General features: G+C 44.1%; 1 protein-coding gene across 1 annotated transcript; it reads left to right on the top strand.

The window, feature by feature from the left end:
• The first annotated feature begins 6836 nt into the window (after positions 1–6836).
• Positions 6837–11445, top strand: LOC101427191 (ral guanine nucleotide dissociation stimulator-like). Its single transcript, XM_058307464.2, is given in 3 exon segments — positions 6837–7365; positions 7368–9212; positions 10387–11445. Coding segments are annotated over 3 exon segments (2454 nt in total). The 3' UTR covers positions 10467–11445.
• The last annotated feature ends 1177 nt before the right edge of the window (positions 11446–12622 follow it).

The raw sequence follows: 12622 nt of genomic DNA, 5'->3' as shown, positions 1-12622 counted from the left end.
CAATAAAGATCTATAATTGCATGAAATGAGAATTTTCTGGTCAATTTAATCAGGGAACTGAATCAATTTGGAAAGCCTTTGCTGCAAATGTTTGATTCCAACACCAATAGAGCCATTTATTTTTGTGTTTGTTGGTTTGTTTTTCACCAGAATTCTTTTGACAATAGATTCTATAATAGACCTCAATTACCAAAATAGAAATTTGGTGTGCTGGAATAACCTTTCTCATGGAAAGGGTGAAAAAAGCATTATCCCCATGATTTAAAAAAAAAAAAAAGGATGAAAAGATTAACTGTAGAAATTCCAGGTCCCCTTCTAAGCAGGAAATCAACACACACAAACATGACGATGAATCCAATACTTCATTTATTCATTCAATGGATATTATTTGTGTCAGGAACTGAGCTAGCTATGATATTAAATGGCCACTTCTTTTGTTTTAAAAAATTTATGCTTTTGGATTAAACACCAATATATGCTCACAGAAACATTTCCTAAGGTAAAAGTGTTCCCGCTAACCCCACCCCCATGTGTAACAACACTTCATTAACCCATTAACAATTTTAAATGAATCCTTCCATTCTTCTTCTTTTACTTAAATAATTGTATACACACATGTGGATTTTTCATTTTCTTTATACTATGCATATTATAGTGTATATATTGTATACATGATATTTTGTAACTTTTTTTACATGTCTTTGTATCCATATATGTCTAAGAAAATGTATATATCACTCTTTCACTTAGCCATTTACTATTCTATTAGTATTCTATAGTCTAAAATTCTATCACTTAAAAATTGATTCATTACCTTATTGATAGACATTCCATTTGTTTCTGGTTTTTGTAGTTAAGAAACTTGCTACAATAAACATTCTTGAATGTATGTATTTACATACAAATTATTTTATTTCTGTTGAATTTTATCTCAAAGGTACAGCTGCTGTGTTAGATATATGCATTTTTAGTTTTAATAAATTATAAATTATAAATTATGGCAGTATACAACCACACAATGCATGTGAGTTCTCAGCACTTGGTATTAGCAATATTTTAAATTATGGAATCTCATTTTTGGTTTAATTTGCATTTCTCAGATGACTAATAAGGTTCATTATTTATTGGACATTTTTCTTCCTTTCCTGGTCCATATCAACCCCTCTCTTGACATGCCCAAGCATAACCACCTTCAGCTAGGGCCACGGGAAGGCCCATGCTAAGCAATTCTCTCATGAGCCTGAAGGGGAGTGAATTTATTTATATATCTTACTGTAATCTTACCCACATTCATAATTTAGCACATTCATATACATTCTTCATCCTATTTTATCTTTGCTCCCACCTGCCCTCTCCCCGCCCCCAAATCCACCCTATCTCCAAGCTAACACGTGTTGGCTGTATACTTCCATATTTTTGTCTGTGCTCAAATAATCCTATACAGCCAGAGGTATATGTACATAACCATATAAAAAGCTAAAGCTTTTTAACTGATTCACCCCACAGGCTCTTATAACTGCCTTAAAGCTGATTGGAAGCCAGATCTCCAGTGCAGTCTTCTCTCTTTCTTCAAGCAATTCCCACCACCTCATCTTCCCCTCATGGGTCTTGTCAATTTAGGTAATGTGAAGCCATAACATTGTTAATTATTTTCTCATCTCTCCATTCCTCTTTCTTTCTTCCTATCATACTCTTCCTAGTAATTTTTATTGTTACTCTTCAGTCTTTTTCTCCAGGAGAAGTAGAAGGCTGACTCTGGTGGGAACTCTTGAGAAGGATGGCTGTCTTTCCTCTTGATTTGGGGAAGAGACTATGCCACACCAGATGGGCTCACTCACCTCTCCCTTCACTAATCACTTTGCTGCTGCTTCCATATCAGCTACACATTCCAGAAGGTAAATTAGAAAAGCACCATAAGCTTGCTAGCGATCATTGTCCTGTTGTTACCATAGCAACAAATGTTATGTGAAATCAGCTACTTTATTGTGAAAACAATGTAGGTTGAATACTACCCTTGGGGAAGTTGCTAAGAGCATGAGATTCAATTCTGATATATTTCATGCATGTTTTCTTTTCTACATTAGCTTTTCTTTTTAATATAATTTATTGCAAGGGAATAATATAAAATAAAATAGTCAAAGAGTCATCCTTTGTATTTCTTCAATGGTTACCTGACCCAACAGTATAAGAATAGGTCTTTGTGGGAGACTTGAAAAAATATCAAGTATGTACTAACTCAGAGAACTTCAAAGCAACAAGGACTATGGGGAATATGCTGTGTACCGATATAATTGGCAGATATATTCTGAACGTAAGCAAAGAACATTGTATTCTCCTGAACCTAAGCAAAAATTCTATTTTTGGGCTGAAATTGGGAATAAAAACACATACATTTGGAATCTCATATCTTCCTGTTAACTAGAGTCCTGAACCATTACAAATGAGACCATTCAGAATCCAAATGGCTGTAGGTAAACCAAATTAAATGATGTCACAATCAACTTTTAACTGCAAAGAAGATAGGTAGATATCCAGATGGAATAATACAATGGGTGAAAAGAATCTGTACTATCATCCTCAGCCTGCACTGCCAATGGCTTCAGCAGACATTGTTACCTAGAGGACAGGTGGTTGGGGAGCTCTTTCATTCATTGAAAAAGTCATCAAGGTCTGATGGGCTTTGAACTAGATTTGATGTCCTAAGATGTGAAAAGTTCCTTTTCCTTTGCATAGTCAAGCATAAGACAAAGAAGGATACCCCATCTGGAAACCCTAGGAATTAGAATAAAATGATTAGATGGTGGGTAGTCACAGTGTACGTTTAGTTTCTAATCATGTTCTTATAATGACAAATTAGAATTTATGTATATTTGCAAAGACAAATTTAGAAATTTTTAGAAGTTATGGATATCAAATTGAGAACAAGCACCATTTACCAGCCTATTCCCTTGATGCCAAGCATCAAGTGTAATGAGGAAATTTTTAATTTTTAGTTAAGAAATTGGAAAGTTTAAGAAACCAAAAAATTGGATCTTGTGGCTCTCTTAAGGGTTGGGAAATTTCCAGTCATTATTTCTTCAAATATTCTTTCTGCCCCTTTTTCATTCTCTTCTCCTTCTGAGTCACTGATAATGTGAATGTTTGCATGTTTCACATTGTCTTTCAATTCCCTGAGACCCTGTTCTATTTTTTCCATTCTCTTTTCCTATCTTTTCCACCTCAGATGTTTCATCATAAAAATTACTAATTCTGTCTTTGAGCAATTCAAATCTGCTGTTATGTGCCTCTAATATATTTTTTAAACAAATCAATTTTATTGATACATATTAATAAAGCATACAATTCATCCAACATGGTGTACAATCAATATTTGGTATAATCACATAGTTGTGCATTCAACACTTCATCATTTTTAGAGCATTTTCATTATTTCAATAATAATAAACAAAAAAACAGACAAACAAGAAAATTCCTCACCTCTCCATCTCTCTGTTTCTCCTGCTGCACATAGCTTCTGTTTCTGGCTACTCTTGCACAATTATTTATTGGGTTATTTAGAGGTTTTATTGAGATTATCCACACACCATAGGATCTATCCAAAGTGTATAATCGATGGCTTTTAGTATAATCAGAGTGTTGTACATTCATCATGTCAAAAACTTTAGAACCATTCTATTACTCCATAAAGACTCCACACAACTTAGCATTCCTTCCTCAGACCTACATAACCATTAACCTAATTTTATCTCTATAAATTGATTTATATTTACATTTTATATAAATGGAATCATACAATATGTAGTACTCTGTGCCTGGTCTCCTTCACTTAGTATAATTTTTTATGTCTGATATTAACATTGTGTAGTACAAACTTACTTTGTTCAGCTTCAAAGAAAAACAGTCATATATACAATTCTACCCATATTCATATTTCACGTAACATATTTATATTTCACATAATATATTCATTTCATAATAGGGCAATCATACAGTATTTGTCCTTTTATGTCTGGCTTACTTCACTCAACATAATGTCCTCTAGGCTCATCCATGTTGTATGTTTCACAACTTCATTTCTTCTTACTACTGCATAGTATTCCATTGTTTGTATTCTCCACAATTTGTTTATCCATTCATTAGCTGATGGACACCTGGGTTGTTTCCAACTTTTACACTGCTATAAATATCGGTGTGCAGATGTCTATTCATGTCACTGCTCAGTTCCTCTGGGTATATACCTAGCAAAGGTATTGTCAGATCCCATGGCAAGTCTATATTTAACTTCCTTAAGAACTGCCAAACAGTCCTCCACAGTGGTTGTACCATTCTATATTCCCACCAACAGTGAATAAGCATTCCTATCTCTCCACATCCCCCCAAACATTTACAGTTTTCTGACTTTTTAAAGGTGGCCAGTCTAATAGGTGTGATATTATATCTTGTTTTAGCTTTGATTTGCATTTCCCCAATTGCTAACGATGTTGAGCATTTTTTCATGTGTTTCTTCACCATTTGGATTTCTTCTTTGGACAGTTGTCTTTTCAAGTTTTTTGCCCATTTCTTAATTGGATAGTTTGCCTTTATATTGTTGAGTTGTATGATCTCCTTATCTATCATGGTTATTAAACCCTTATTGGATATGTGATTGCCAATATTTTCTACCATTGAGTCAGCTGCCTTTTCACCCTTTCAACAAAGTCCTTTGAGATGCAAATGTGTTGAATTTTGAGGATGTCCCATTTATCTATTTTTTCTTTTATTGCTCATGCTTTGAGTATAAGGTTTAAGAAACTACCACCTACCAAAATGTCTTGAAGATGTTTTCTTACATTTTCTTAAAGGAACTTTATGATTATTGTTTTTCTGTTTAGGTTCTTGATCCATTTTGAGTTAATTTTTGTATAAGGTTTAAGATAGGGGTCTTCTTTCTTTCTTTTAGATATGGCTATCCAGTTCTCCCAACACCATTTGTTGAATAGACTGTTCTCGTCAGCTGGGTAGGCTTTTAATGTATTTTAAACCGCATCCATTGTGTCTTTCATTCCCATAAGTTGTGTTACTTTTCTTTGCATGCTTACAAATTGTTCTTTCTGCTCACCCACTGTCTTCTAAATATCCTTTATTTCTTTAGTCTTATTTTCTTTAAATTCTTTGAATTGATTAAGGAGATTTGTGTGATTATCACTGATTGTCATAAATTCTGTATCTCTTCAGGATATTTGGTTTGTTTCTTTGGCTGAGCCATGTCTCCTGTTTCCTAGGATGGCTTGTAATTTTTTGCTGATGTCTAGAACTCTGAATTATATGTTGGTGAATTCACTCTGATGTCCAATTTCTCTCTCTTGTCTATTGTTTGTTTTGTTTTTTTTCCACAGCTCTTCTGTGATATTTGGTTCAACTTATTCTAAGTCTTTTAAATTGCACTGCTTAAGTTATCAAAATTGGGCCAGGGACTCACAAATGGGGCACAGATTTTCTCCGAGGGGTTGGGATACCGAGATAACCAAAAACAATTTTTGTCCATGCAATTTCCAGACCAGCCAGCAGATGGCGGTTGTCAGTGCAACTTTCCACAGAAGTGTCTCAGTCTATTTTCCCGTTTTCCTCTGTTGAATCTCCAGAGCAGAGATTCAAAGCAGGCTCTGCTGGCTGAATTCACTGAAGAAAAGCCCCCTGACTCATGTTCCATTTTCCCTTGAAACAGCTGACAGGGAAGAAGATGTCTGTCCCACTCTCAGTCAGCTGCAATGAGCCAGGGGTTTTACACCAGCTTATTTAGCTCAGGGATGGGGCAGGAGAGTCCTTCCCTGCTGCCACAAGGTCTTGGTAACTCATATTTGTTGCTTTGGGTTCTTCATCTCTCTGTCCCTCACCCTCCTGGGAGTTGTGTAGCACTGTCCTGTTCTGCTGACACCCAAAGCAAATCTGTCCGACAGTTTTTGGCTCTTTCTCTACTGTTTTTGTGAGAGCATTGAGCCCTGTCTGTTAGTCTGATGCCATCTTCCCACAATCTCCTCTTGTGGCTCTCAAGGAACAAGATGTGGTTGCATTTTTATGTTCATTACTCTAAATCTGATAATGGGCCCTCCTGGCAATATGAGGCACCAGCATTAAGCCCTGCCTCTGCTTCTTACTAGCTGTGCGATTTTGGATAAATTCCTTAACATCTAAGCTTCAGTTTCCTTATGTGTAATATGCACCTCACAGGGCTGTTGTGAGGATTAAATAAGAGTGTATGCAAAGAGCTCACTTCAATTCCTGGTACAAAGAACTATCACAATCACTGTCATCATTATTCCTATCATTATCATTATTACTATCATTATCATTATCATTATTGCTCTCATTATCATTATCACTATCATTATCATTATCAGGATCATAATCATTATCATTATCACTATCATAATCAGTCTACTGTGCAAGCTACCTAACAATTTTAACAGCTATTTTTCAAACTTTCAGAATTTATGACTAATAATACACATTTTTAAAGCTAACTTTGAGTGTCTGTTTTGGGCTGGTATAAAAGATATACCAATTTGTTCTCACGTTCACACTGACACCACACAAGGTCTGATATCTTTATATTTCATCGTCTGATATTTTGACCAGGATTAAGAACTATCACAGGAAATACAATTTAAACCTGAAAGTAATTTCCCTCAGAGAGTCTGTAATAATCTGAGAGATATCAGAATAAATAGGCAGAGCGCTGGCAGCGCCGACCCGCGCGGGCCGCGCCGTCGCCCCCGCCGCGCGCCCGGCCCGGCCCCCGGCCCCGGCCCCCGGCCCCCGGCCCCGGCCCCGGCCGCCCGCGCCGCTGCTCGCTGTCCATGGTGCAGCGCATGTGGGCCGAGGCGGCCGGGCCTGCGGGCGGCGCCGAGCCGCTATTTCCCGGCTTCCGGCGGAGCCGCAGCGTGTGGGACGCCGTGCGCCTGGAGGTGGGTGTCCCCGACAGCTGCGCGGTGGTGCTGCACAGCTTCACCCAGCTCGACCCTGACCTGCCGCGTCTGGAGAGCTCCACGCAGGAGATCGGCGAGGAGCTGGTCAACGGGGTCATCTACACTGTGCAGGTGCACCACGCCGTCAACAAGGGCCAGCGCTGGCTTGGGTTTGAAAATGAGCCAGGCCTGAACCTGTACGAGACCTGAAAGGTGCGGACGGTCAAGGCAGGCACGCTGGAGAAGCTGGTGGAGCACCTGGTGCCCGCCTTCCAGGGCAGCGACCTCTCCTATGTCACCATCTTCCTCTGCACGTACCGCGCCTTCACCACCACCCAGCAGGTCCTGGACCTGCTGTTCAAAAGATATGGATGCATCCTCCCTTATTCTGATGAGGATGGTGGACCTGAGGACCAGCTGAAAAACCCCCGGACTTTCCCTGCCTCAAGCAGCTGGTAGCCTATGTGCAGCTTAACATGCCTGGCTCAGACCTGGAGCGCCGTGCCCACCTTCTCCTTGCCCATCTGGAGCACTCAGAGCTCATCGAGGCAGAACCACTGGTACCAACTCCAGCTCCAGCACCAGCTCCAGAGCTAGAGACAGCCCCGGTGCCAGCTCCAGAGCTAGAGCCAGCTCCACTGCCAGCTCCAGAAGTAGAGGCAGCTCCAGTGCCAGCTTCAGAGGTAGAGCCAGTGCTGGCACCATCTCCAGAGCAAGACATAGCCTCAACACTAGCCCCAGAGATAGAGCTAGAGCCAGTACCAGCTGTAGTGCCAGACACTTCCTGCCCCTGGCCTGTGACCACAGAGAATGGACTGAGTGAGGAGAAGGCTGACCTCCTGGCTTTCCCTCCTGAGCTGGTGGCAGAGCAGCTGACTCGGATGGATGCGGAGCTGTTCAAGAAGGTGGTGCCCTATCACTGTCTGGGCTCCATCTGGTCCCAGCGCGACAAGAAAGGCAAGGAGCACCTGGCGCCCACCGTCCGTGCCACCGTCACCCAGTTCAACCGTGTGACCAACTGCGTCATCACCACCTGCCTCGGGGACCGAAGCATGAAGGCCCTGGACAGGGCCAGGGTGGTGGAGCACTGGATCGAGGTGGCCAGGGAGTGCAGAATCCTCAAGAACTTCTCCTCACTCTATGCCGTCCTCTCTGCTCTTCAGAGCAACTCAATTCACCGTCTGAAGAAGACGTGGGAGGAAGTTTCCAGGGACAGCTTCTGCCTATTTCAGAAACTGTCTGAAATTTTCTCGGATGAGAACAACTACTCACTGAGCAGGGAGCTGCTCATCAAGGAGGGGACCTCCAAGTTTGCTACCCTGGAGATGAACCCCAAGAGAGCACAGAAGAGGCAGCAGCAGCAGGAGAGGGGTGTTATCCAGGGCACTGTCCCCTACCTCGGGACATTCCTCACTGACCTGGTGATGCTGGACACTGCCATGAAGGATTATCTGTATGGTAGACTGATCAACTTTGAAAAGAGGAGGAAGGAGTTCGAAGTGATTGCCCAGATCAAGCTGCTGCAGTCGGCCTGCAACAACTACAGCATCGCCCCTGAGGAGCTGTTTGTGGGCTGGTTCCGGGTGATGGAGAGGCTCAGCGAGACTGAGAGTTACAAGCTGTCTTGTGAGCTGGAGCCACCGTCCGAGCCGGCCAGCAACACGCTGAAGGCCAAGAAGAACGCGGCCATCATCAAGCGCTGGAGCGACCGCCAGGCCCCCAACACAGACTTCAGCACCGGCGGCAGCTCCCACTCCAAGTCAAGTGACCAGCTCAAGTACGGCCCCTACCTCAGCAGCGGGGATGCAGCCGATGCGCTCAGCGTGCACTCGGCCGGCTCCTCCAACTCCGACGTGGAGGAGATCAGCATGAGCTTTGTCCCAGAGTCCCCCGACGGCCAGGAAAAGAAGTTCTGGGAGTCACCATCCCAGTCATCCCCAGAGACCTCCGGCATCAGCTCAGCCTCTAGTAGCACCTCCTCCTCCTCGGCCTCTACCACCCCCGTGGCCACCACACGCACCCACAAGCGCTCCATCTCAGGGGTCACCAACTACAACTCCTCGCTGCCACTCTACAACCAGCAGGTGGGCGACTGCTGCATCATCCGCGTCAGCCTGGACGTGGACAACGGCAACATGTACAAAAGCATCCTGGTGACCAGCCAAGATAAGGCTCCAACTGTGATCCGCAAGGCCTTGGACAAGCACCACCTGGATGAGGATGAGCCAGAGGACTATGAGCTGGTGCAAATTATTTCAGAGGATCGAAGTGAGTCAGGAGGCGAGTTGGAGAGGGGCTGGTAGAGGGGGTAGGTGTGAGCACCACACACCCGGTCCAAAGATCCGAGGTCCTTGGCCCCAGGGAACCTGACAGCAGGGTGGGTGGGCACCCTGTCCACACACCAAGCTCTCCCCGATGCTCCTTAGTGCCCACAGCACCTTCTCCCTGCCTGCTCCACCTCCCCTGTTATGTACCCTTTCCTGGACAAATCTCTGCCATTGGAAACCAAGTGCAAAGCTAACGTCATTGAGGTACCCACATAAAGGGCTTTTTACCTCCGTCTATGGGCGAGATGGCCAAGGATAGGGGCTCAACTCGAAGTGCGTCCTCTGGACAGAGGGGGTGAGTGCACCTCCAAAAGCGTCATGACTGGTGGACACCAGCACCTAATATGCTACTGGCCATGCTTCTATGACAGTGATAACAAGACAAAATCTCCTTGATCCCCTTTGGAGACTCTAAGGAGCCAACTCAGTTCTAGAAACTGGGAAAGGGAAAGAATCCAGAAGAACAGCACAGGCAAATAGTCATGACTTCCACCACCCCTAGAAGTTAGTTTTCAGTCCTCTCTTGTCTTCATGATGGTAAATGAGAGATGTGACCTGTCAGATTGATAGGGCACTTGGGACCTGTCCTATGGAAAAGGAAGACTGGGGAAGTTAAGAAAGGAGATGAGTATCCACACCATTGAGGCCAGAGCAGGGATTCCAGCCTAGCATTGATTTCTAGCAGGCTCCAGGCCAGAGGACACGGGTCAGAAATGGCAACAAAGAATAAACACTCACTGGGTGTCAGATACCCAAGGGGAATCCTGAGTAGTACGGAATTCGGAGGAGATGGTCTGGATTCTAGGAAGCTCATTCCAGCTCTGAGATCCTGATGGGCGCAGGTTGCAGGGGTGGGATGTGGTGACCCTTTGACAGCTCGGGTCTGAGGTTGAGAGTTGTGGGGTCAGAGTCCCCTTTTAAACAGTTGTCCAGATTAATTTGCCTCTGCAGTGTCATGCCACAGGCAGGAGTCATTCAGAGGGGTTGTTGGTCCTGGAGCTGGATGGAGCTCTCAGGTCTGTGGCTGAGGCCCGCCTTCGTGGGGGCTCTCAGCGGTGGGGGGGGCCTGTGGTCCCTGGTAGCACAGCTGACCGCCCCTCTGCCCCACCCACCAGAGCTGAAGATCCCTGACAACGCCAATGTGTTCTACGCCATGAACTCTACTGCCAACTATGACTTTGTCCTGAAAAAATGAACTTTCACCAAGGGGGCCAAGGTCAAGCATGGAGCCAGCTCCACCCTTCCGCGCATGAAGCAGAAGGGACTCAAGATTGCCAAGGGCATCTTCTAGCCAGCCCCTGGTGCCAGCCAGCCAGAGGGCCACCCTTCCCAGGGTGTGGCTGGCCGGGTCGGCTAGCACCTACGGACTCGGATGGTGGCCAGGCAGGTCCCACCCTCCCAGCCTAGGCCACCCCAGGCTTGTTTCCCACTGAGCGACTCTCCTCCTACCAGGCATGACGCCTGCCTGTCAACAGGCTGACCTGGACTCCCGTGGACCACTTGCTGCCTTAGGTGCCTTCTGCCCTGTGGGAACCAGAGGACTAGCTGACTTTTGCCAAGGAGCGCTGCCGACGGGCATGGCGCCCTGCCCAGTGCGGGCACTGCCCTCTCTACCCTTCCCTTGCACTTACCCAGGTGCGGGGCACTGCCCCCTGTGCCCATGGGCACCCCAGGGCAACCACTCATCCACTGGGTCTGACCACTGCAGTTCTCTCCTTGGGCCTGAGGGCGCCCACCCATGACATTCCCAGGGGTCCCAGCCCCTCCTCCCTCCACTCTAGCCTTCCTCAGGCTGCACCAAAGATCCACCATCAGGGCCTACCAGGAGTGAGGGAGTCTCCACCCACCTCCACCCCAGGCAGAGGAGAGAGACCCGTTTCACAGAACCCACTCCTCACCCAGTGAGAGAGGAGGGGCCTAGCTGCATCCCACCGATGTTGAATCTCATGCCACTGCAAGTGCCACACACCACTACTTCCTGGGCTTTATGGGACCTCGCAAGACGGGGTTAATGGGAGGGAGGATTTGGGAGAGTTGGGAGGGTGATCAAATTTTTGTATGAAAAGCAAAAAAAAAAAAAGTTTACAAGTGGGGAGGGGCAATATTTATTTGTTGTAAATAGCAAATGTTAGACTTGAATATTATATTAAAACTCTGTTTCTACTACAAAAAAAAAAAAAAAAAAAAAGAATAAATAAACCTGAAAAGTAATGAGAGGAAAGGAAATTGGATGTGCTTAAAATACTTATTTTCATGAGAAACAGTAGATAGCTTTACATTTGCAGGATCAGATTAAAAGATCATAAATGTCAATTTATCTGGAGACAAAGTTGCCTAGAACTTAGATCACAAGCTAATGTGAAGGGTAAATGTGCTTCTTCAGCAATCTAAGGCATTAGAAGAAGAGTAATTGGGAAACATTGGAGAATTATACAATTATCTTACATTTGTTTAAACTAGTGACATTGACAGATAACAGTTTACCTCTGAAATTGGTTTCTGAGAAATGAAAAAGAACACAGAGAACAAATGGGAAAATCAAATTAGGTTTGGTTAAGAGCATTTAAAGGCAGTGTGCTTCTCACTTCAGAAAGCCATTCCTATCCTATGCCTTTTATTTCAGAACCATAATTTGTATATCTGAAGTAACATTTGGAAACAGTTGGAAATTTTTAAAAGTATAGTTTTCCAGAGGACATTTTTAATGGTATAGTTTTCCATTTTTCCTTGAATGTCCTCTGGATCAAATCCTTCACTCACAACAAAATATTTTTTATTTTCACGTCTGATCTTAAAAGCTGGAGGAAAAGACCCTGGGGGAAAGGCTTGGAACAATGGCTGGTTCCTAGTTCCTGTTACCTAGGATCCTTCGCTGCCTCCAGAGTGGTTGTCTGGCGACCCCTCCCCTGCTGGCCCCAACTTAGAGAGCCTCTTCCCTGTAACCCGCAAGGCCCCTTGACCACCCCTCATCTCCACTGCTACAGTTGGAAAAGTACCATTTAGCTTCCATTTTCTCTCCTTTCAACTCGTTTTGTATAAGACTGGAAAGGCTGTAGAGGGTAGACAACCATGAAACTGAGTAATTATCTAACAGTCTAGAGCTAAAATAAAATCAGATGTCTGACCTAGAAGAAAACATACTCAAAAACCAGTGAAACACTATTCACAATAGCCAAGCTGTGGAAACAATCTGAAAGACCTATTAATAGATGGATGGATAAGTAAAACGATGAAAACCCATACAACAAAATATTTTTCAACCATAAAAAGGAATGAAGTATTGGGAAGCAGATGCGGCTCAACTGATAGAGCTTCCGCCTACCATAGGGAAGGACCTGGGTTCGATCCCTG

This window comes from Dasypus novemcinctus, chromosome 11 (genome assembly GCF_030445035.2).
Source record: "Dasypus novemcinctus isolate mDasNov1 chromosome 11, mDasNov1.1.hap2, whole genome shotgun sequence".
Classification (NCBI taxonomy): domain Eukaryota; kingdom Metazoa; phylum Chordata; class Mammalia; order Cingulata; family Dasypodidae; genus Dasypus; species Dasypus novemcinctus.
This window is presented reverse-complemented; position numbering and strand designations above follow the sequence as displayed.